General features: G+C 39.5%; 1 protein-coding gene across 1 annotated transcript in view; it reads right to left on the bottom strand.

Moving 5' to 3' along the window:
• Positions 1-8,680, bottom strand: part of RXFP2 (relaxin family peptide receptor 2) — a 50,229-nt gene that overhangs the window by 17,014 nt on the left and 24,535 nt on the right. Inside the window, 4 exon segments of the mRNA XM_007447945.1 lie at positions 2,186-2,257; positions 4,374-4,445; positions 4,550-4,621; positions 7,952-8,023. Coding sequence (XP_007448007.1) covers positions 2,186-2,257; positions 4,374-4,445; positions 4,550-4,621; positions 7,952-8,023 — 288 coding nt within the window.

Below are 8,680 nucleotides of genomic sequence, written 5' to 3'. Positions count from 1 at the left end.
CCAAAAAAAAAAAAAAAAAAAAAAAAAAAAAAAAAAAAGTTCTCACCACAAGAAAAAAAAATTTGTAACAATGTGTGGTGATGGATGTTAACAAGACTCACTGTGGTGATCATTTTGCAATATATACAAATATTGAATCATTATGTTGTACACAGGAAACTATAATGTTGTATGTCAATTATATCTCAGTAAAAAAGTGAAAATAAAATTAAAGTAGAAGAAAATTTGAAAAAACAAAGAGAGGCAGGGAAAAAAAAAAAAAAGAAAGCTTTACTTTGCCCCGGCTTCCAGGCCTCCCATGATTGGACCCCTGGCTACCCTGATCCGCCTCAGCACTTCCCGTCCATGCTCACTCCACCCAGACACGTCAGCTCCCTTCTAATCCTCGAAACAAGCCAGGCTCACCCCCTTCTCAGTGCAGTGCTTTTGTTTTTCTCTCTTGCTGGAAGGATCTTCCAGGAAGAATTGTCTCCTTCCACTCAGGGCTGCTTGACTGTCACATCTCTGACTTGTAGGTGAACTACCTACATCCTCCTTCCTTCCCTTTATCTTGCTATACTTTTCTTCCCAGCATTTCTTAATGATTTATTTGTTAACTAGTTTACTTTCTGGTTCCCAAAGCTAAATGGAAGCTCCGTGAGGCAGACACTTCTCTCTCCCATTCATCCCTGTGTTCTCCCTGGCATGAGGGAAGTACTCAACAAATACTTGTTAGATGGCAAATGAATGACGCATGGTTTAGTGCTGGGTATGTCACACAGAGATATTGAAGGCTATCCCTGCCCTCAAGTAGCTTACGGTGGTCCAACCTCTCCTCCCACTGGGACCAGGGCACTGGCTGGCAGGTGGACGTGTTTCAATAAATGATGGGCAAGGAAGATGAAAGAAGAATTGCTAGGTCACTTAGTAGGGAGGTAGCTAAGTTCACACATTTTCTGTTAATTGTTGGGTCCTTCTTGACCTCAACCTGCGGTTCATATTTAAAGCAGCAGCTTCTCCATCAAGTTCTACAAAGGTTGAATTTCTCTGTTCTAAGGAGACTTCACATTCTGCCTGCAGCAAGGAAATGATAGCCTCATGAAATGTTTATCTACTAGAGCCACAGAAAGAGAATTTATGAAAACCATGTGGATATACATCAAACACTTGTCTTTGGGTAATCACACCGACTGCACAGACATAAACAAAATATTCTCCCAAAAGGTCACCTTCACACCAACCATTTCAGCCCCTTGCTGATCCCAACTTGATATCTTGCATCAAATCCTCCTTATTGTTGTGGATAACAATGGTTGATTTTTGAAGTCATGAACACATTAGATTACACAGTTGATAAAGAAATGATCATGTCATAAACTCCTATATTAAGACAACTTACACAGTGCACTTTAGCCAAATATATTAACGTGACTTATCAGAACTACTATAAAGATTAATTACCTCCGTTTTGCAGTGCACTCAGTAACAGAAACAACACCTGGAATTTATATAGCACCTTTCCCCTTAAGGGCTCAAAACTTAGAGTAGCTGACTGCTCACTCATGTGAGGTGAATTAATGTTTACAGGTCTCCTGAGTACCATTAGCCAGTGACTTCATCTGGTGTCATATGTGGCATTCTGGTACCCTAATCTCTTATTGGGCCTCAACTGGATAAACAGCATGTGTCCAGAGAGAAGTGTCATTCATGTCAGCACATCATAATATTGAGCTCTATTTGAACAGGGACCAAAGGTGACAAAATTAAAAAGTTCTCAATAAAAAGACTTTTCTTGCATAAAAACACATTGCAGGGGCTGCCCTGGTGGCGCAGTGGTTAAGAATCCACCTGCCAAGGCAGGGGACACAGGTTCGAGCCCTGGTCCGGGAAGATTCCACATGCCGCAGAGCAACTAAGCCCGTGCACCACAACTACTGAGCCCACGTGCTATAACTACTGAAGCCTGCACGCCTAGAGCCCGTGCTCCGCAACGAGAAGCCACCGCAACAATGAGTAGCCCCCACTCGCCACAACTAAAGAAAGCCCACGCACAGCGATGAAGACCCAATGCAGCCAAAAAATTAATTAATTAATTAATTAATTAACTAAAAAAAACCCACATTGCAGTGATACATCAGACAGTTTAAAAGAGAACATCGGCAACATTTCACCATACTTTCTTCCCCATTCTTTCATACATACATACATGTGAGAAAGATTCTTCATGGGCTGAAACATTTGTGTGTTTATACTTGGAATCTCTATCCTTTCCAGGTCTCTGGAAAATATGCACAATAGGCTTCATGTTTTTAGGATTTAACTTTTAAATCATTGTATTCTTTGTCAATCTTAAAAACCATGCCTCAAAATCTTGTTATAAATTCAAATTAGTTTACAATAAACTGTCTTAGAAAACTGCCATTTCTATTTATGCCTCCTGTAACTTGGAGCTGACTTATCACTTTCATATGCAGAACAACCTTCTAATAAAACACGTTCATTCATTTCTTTGATTTAAAAATGACAGTTGTGATTTGTATGATTGTGAAACTGGCTCTGTAGTTTGATTTTATAAACCACGAAATATGAGTTAGAGGGTTTCAGACAGGACTTGATATTTTCAGCCTGAGTTCTGTCAGAATCTGGATTTAAATACAGTAATTTCTTCCTGGCCTAGGTATCTTTAAGGTAGAAAACCATGGAAGCAATAACAAAAGGAGCTCCGATTCAGGACAATCATTTTCTAAGACAACAGTGGGAAGCATAAGTCCTGTAATTCCTCCAACCCCATAAAATGTCCACACAGGGCTCCAATGATAACCCCTAACACTCCTCATTTATCCAGAAGCTTCTTCAAATATGGATTCTTAGAAGACAGTTTAGGATGGCATGAATTAAGGGAGTCTGCCACGTTCTCAGGAAACATAGACGGAAAGAGGATAATCTAAAAAGATAGAAACCTTTTGCTTTTTAAAGGCTTATTTTGAAAGATGTTCGATTCTCACTCAGCTTCTTTTGGGCAAATCTGAATAAGGATTTCTGGACAAGGTTCTGAGTTTTCCTTTGCATACTGAGTCCTTTATAGAGGACCTTGGTGGTCAGAAATGAGACTTAGGAAACAATTCTACCACTGAATCATCACAGGGCCCCTCCTGCAGGAAACTCTGGAGTCCTTTTTAAAGGATTCCACCCCCCTGCCCTCGCTTCTTTCTTTTGCTCTCTAGCTTCTCCTGAACTTATCACAATTTTACCATTACATGGATTATGTGATTATTTGATGAATAGCCTGTGGTTTTCAAAAGAGCAGAGGCTACTATACACTGAGTGCCCAAGACAGTGCTATGATTAAGTTGGTGGCTAATAAATGTTTGTAAAATAAATGTGTAAATGAATCTTTAGAGAAAAGAAAATGAGACAATAAAGAAAGAAAAGAAATGAAGAAAGGGAAGTATGGGGTAAATAGTTACTACTTTGACTTTTCAGAAAGGCGTGATGTGTAACTTGATACTTTGCCTTTCGGAATTCAGTACGTAGTGAGTGAAGGGAAGATCATTTTGTCCACAGCTTCTGGCTTCTTGAGAGCAGGAACCAAGTCTTTTTCAACACTGGATGTTCACTAATGTCTATTGAGAATCTAAATCTTGTATTAATTTCCAACAGAAAACTATTTAGCAAGAATTAAAAAGTGATATTAAGGATTGGTCTTTGGAATTAAATGAAGAAAGGCTTTGGGCTGGGATGAGGTAAAGTAATATGCACTCTGTGGGGAAAAAAAAAAACAAACTTTAACCAAGAATGGCTATTCATGGGAGAGGAACTGATGCGGTTCAAAGAACAACTGGCAGAGTTCTTGGCACCATTTAAAATCTAGTACGTTTGAAATTTAAAAATACTAAACAATATTAATTGTCTGAATGTTCATATTTATGGGATAATATTTTCTTTACTGATTGAAAAGTAAAAAGCATGCTCTGAGGATTGGTATCAAGTAGACTGTTGTAGGAAAGAAGCAAGGGAAAAAGGGAAAAAGTAGAGAAGTCTTATATAATTTGCTATTTTTTTTTTTACCGACTGCTTAGTAACAAAACTATTGCAAATTTAATTCTTTGTGAAAAATGTAAGAGATTTTTCCATATGAATCCTGTTTTCAGGAAGGAGCTACATGTAGCTTCAAACACAGAAATGGTCTTGACACACACTGAATGGTAAAAAATGAGACTTTGTTGTCATTCAGTACATACTTGATGGTAATCATGATACTAACAACTGTCTGAGGATGCATGCTCAAATTAAAAGCCCTCCTGTGTGTCAAATACCTGTTTAAAAATAAATGTGGTCCTAGGTAAAGCACACACAGTAAAATTATAATCAACATATGGTTACACTTGACTTACAGAGACTGAAGCTGTTTAAGACTTTCAAACTGGTTCTTGTGGAGATACAAAAGAGGATTGGACGACAGATTCCTTTTGTGCCATTAGAAGGGAGGAGGAAAGAAGCATGAGGATATTATTATTTTGGAAACTCAAGATGTTGCCATTTAAATCTGATGACAGTGGGAAGGACTTACAGTTTTTGAAGAAGGTTCAGGTCTTTGAAAATGTGGGGTGGCAGCTCCATCATCATATTGCTAGACAGGTCCCTGTCGGTGACGGTGAAAACCCAAAGCAATTACATTGGAAATAAATGACAGAGTTATCACTCCTCACAACTGTCATCGTCCCATGTGACGTAACAGAAAATACAATCCAATTTAACCAACCTGATAGCTTGTTATGCAACAAAGTCATGTGAGTCAGCCAGATGGATATGTCTTCCATCGCTTTCAGACAGGTGACATTTGCTCATCCAGTTCCCATCTGGAATTTCCTCTCAGCCCCTCTCCAACACACTCCCAACATGGCTTCAATGTCTACTTTGATTAATTCCCTCTGTTTTAGGTACTCTTTGTACCTTCAACCATTCATTGTTTCTGTGATTTCTATTTGGTTCATGTATGTGATATCTTGTTTATCCAACTACATTAGAAGCTATCTGAGATCAAGATCGTTGTCTCCACTCATTTTGCATTCCAACTAAGAGAGTTTTGACCACATAACATCTGCCCAGATGATCTTGAATGGATAAGTTCACATATTTTTAGTCTACTTTTATATGGTACTTCTTTTTTAGAAGAAATTGAGAATTGAGATCTTAATATAATAGGGCTGTCCAATCCAGAAAGAATTGCAGGGCAGTGCCCCTACAGAATGGGAAAAAGAGATTTGTCAGGATAAGAAGGAATCAGGAATCTTGAAGGGTCCAAAATATCCTCTGAGCCAGAGAAGATGTTAATAGTGAAACAGATGTGAAATCGCCTAGGAGTCAAACGAAAGATATTATCTATTTTTGATTTTTTGGTGCTCCTGATGGATATATGGGAGCGACAAATAACTATGACTTAGTTCTTTCTCTAAAAAAGCTTACAGTTAGAGTAAACAACTAGATTATGAAACAAAAGAATGAAACAAGTCTTAATACACAAGTACAGAGGAAAAACAGAGGAAGGAATCATCAAACTTGGCCTGGGAAATTAGGAAGCGTTTGAGCAAAGTTTGATGATTTTTATAGGTGGAGTCAAAGAAGAGCAGATTTTCAAGTGAGGATTAAGCAGGACCAGAGAAACAGATGCTTGGAAGTCAGTGACATCTCCAGGAGTCAGCAAGCCGTCCAACGTGGGTGGAGGATAGAAAGGATGGGGAGATGTAGAGGAGGTGAGTCTGGAAAAGAGCCTGGAGACAGAATGGGAAGAGGCCGTGAATGCATTCCAAGGCAGTATTTCCCAGAGTACAGTTCAGGCTTGGAATCACGGAAGATGCTTATAATAAGAGCACTTTCCTGGTGCCACTCCAGAACTATCACACCCGAATCTCTGGAAGGGAGCCTGGTAACATGCATTTAAAGCCAGCATTCCCTGTGATTCTTCTGAACGTTAACATTTGAGAACTATGTCAAGGACTCTGCTTTATGGCAGGCAACAAGGAAGGAGAATGTTAAACTGGACAGTGGGAAAATATGCCCTGGGTTATGGGATGACAATTCTGTTAGAAGAATGGAAGATAGGATGAAACGCCAGAGATTCAGAGGAGGGAGACCTGGCAGGAGGCTGTGACCCTGGACCGGGTGAGAGCTGATACGGGTTGAAGGAGGCACTGGCAGGGTTTACGGTCTGATAGGACATCAAGTGTAAAGAGAGTTAGAAGGAAAGGGAAGAGTCTTCTAGCCAGGCTGCCAGAAAGAATGCAGATTCCACTAAGATAGGCAAGCCTAGGGGAAGAAGCTGGCTGTGGGGTAAGGGTCATCTGTAAATTAACTTAAACAAATAGATTTTGAGGGACTGTCATGACATCCAAGTGTAGACAGCCTGCCAGCTGGTGTTCTGATCTGGTGCTCCGGATGCAAGGAGCACAAGTGGGTCATGGCGCAGAAGAAAGCCACGGGTGTGCACAGATCAGAGGGAGAGTGACAACAAAACAAGATGACGATGACCTCGTACACCTGGAGAACGTCCTGCAAAGTGTTACCTTGAAAAATAAAGTACAGTCTTCTGTGCGGAAAGGATCCGAGTGGCCTCATCTAAGTGCTTATTCCTCTCTCCAGAAGGGGTTTGTGGTCAAGAAGGCACAGTAAAATTAACTAACATTTTTGTAAACTTAAGAAACGTAAATGCCTTGTTCAAGTTAATTCTACTGAGTTCTGAATTTCTTCTATCATACTGGTGCTATCTGGATTGGAATGAATTATTGGTGGTCCTAAAAGAAGAAAGCTAGCGTCTCTTATTTAGGCTCTTTTTTTCTGGCGGGGGCAGGGGGTTGGCTTTGTCTAAGTGTAGTATAAGAAGAGGATTAGGAAAATGTTCAGAATGTGGACTCCATACCACTGTCTCCTTTAGTTTGTATAAAAACACACTCCTGTTTGTCCTGGGCTACTCCTCCATTCCACCCCTGTAACCCACATCTGTATCCATCCTCCAAGGTCTTACCAGGAAGGCCCCTGTGAGAAAGCAGTGAGGTCTTCTGAGTGAGCTGTCTTTAATTTTTTTGCCGCAGAATGATAATATTTTAGTTCTAATGTGGTGCTTTGCACATTATAGGCACTTAAATATTTGTGGATTTGGTTTATGATACTCATTCATTAGATTAAATTATCTTATTTGTGAATTGTTTTTCAAATTCCTCTTATTGAACTACTTTTCACAGCCCTTTCTGGATTTCAAAGCAAGGTATAAAGAATGGGGGAGCAGGTGATTAAGACATTAATTTCCATTTTGTAGACTTCAGATCAGGAGGAGCTCTCTACCCTAATCACCACTATTTGTAATAAAACAGACAATGTTAAATGCCAGTGATACACCATTTTGCAGGTAGCGATGAATTAATAGCAAGGCAGATGATTTTCAAAAGGGTTAGATCTACACAACATATATTTGAACAGAAAAATGTACATGAGCTCTCTGAATATTTTGCAATAAGCCTCTTTCTAGACATTTCTATTTGCATCATCTGCTCTGGAAGTTATAATATCTTAAGGGATAATAAGCATGTTCATTCTTTTGTTTAGTTATAATTGATTAAGATTATTTCAGTCATTTATTCATTCAGCAAGCATGTACTGAGAATTAATTGTACTCCAGACATTAGAGAGGAGAATCCCTGAGCTTAAGGAGCCATGGAAAACTCATTTACTCCCAAACACACATAGGTATGAAATCAAAGAAAATAGGCAGAGAAATTAGAGTAGGCTAAATCCATATTAAGCCCACTGTCTGATTTTTAATTTGCTTTTAGGATAATGTTGGTTTTCTTAATTGATTTTGAATATCCAGTAGTCTACAGGATTTTGATTGCTACCAATGAAAAGCAGTCTCACTAGTCATTTAGATTTGTAATCCTGAAGAAGCAATCATATTTTCCTAGCAGACAATGCTACTTACAGTTCTCCTAAATTTTTTAATGAAGTAAATGTCTTCTCTGGAACAAAATCAATTTGATTTCTAGGCAGAAACCTGTAAGACATGGTAAGAGTCAGCACTGTTGATTTGTGTCTGCTGTAGTAATCAGTTCTCATTGGGAGATGCCATTGATCCGGGTGTAATTTAATAAGCCTCCTTTGAAGTCTCAAAGCAAGGCATGTTCTGGTGTGGAACACAGGCAGGAGTTTCTTACAGAGAATGTATCCATATGCTCTCTCCAGGACATGCTGCCGTAAGGAACTTGAGGTGCTGAGTGTGGTTTACGGAGCTGTACTTTGTTTGGATTCTGATTACTTTACAAAGTGTTTCTTGCCCAACATACACACATGCAATGTCAAATTTGGACCCTGTTAATAATTCTGTGAAGGCTTTGAGAGGATCTTTGGGTAACATTCCTTATAAGAAGAAGTCCAGAAAAAGAGCAAAGCTTGGACCAACCCCATCTGGGCCACAAACAAATTTTAAATTTGGTGGGGGAACAGTGATTTTTAATTTCCTCTGTCTAGAAATGGAATCCTCCAGGACAAACGGCAAAAAAGAGGGGGTCGTCAGCTAACTACCTTACAGGGGTGTAAACAAATGAGATAATGAGTATGAAGGTGATTCAAAAGCTACATGGTGTTATAAAATAGGAGGCGTGGGGCTTCCCTGGTGGCGCAGTGGTTGAGAGTCCGCCTGCCGATGCAGGGG

Source organism: Lipotes vexillifer, unplaced genomic scaffold, assembly GCF_000442215.2.
Source record: "Lipotes vexillifer unplaced genomic scaffold, Lipotes_vexillifer_v1.1 scaffold760, whole genome shotgun sequence".
Lineage (NCBI taxonomy): Eukaryota > Metazoa > Chordata > Mammalia > Artiodactyla > Lipotidae > Lipotes > Lipotes vexillifer.
This window is presented reverse-complemented; position numbering and strand designations above follow the sequence as displayed.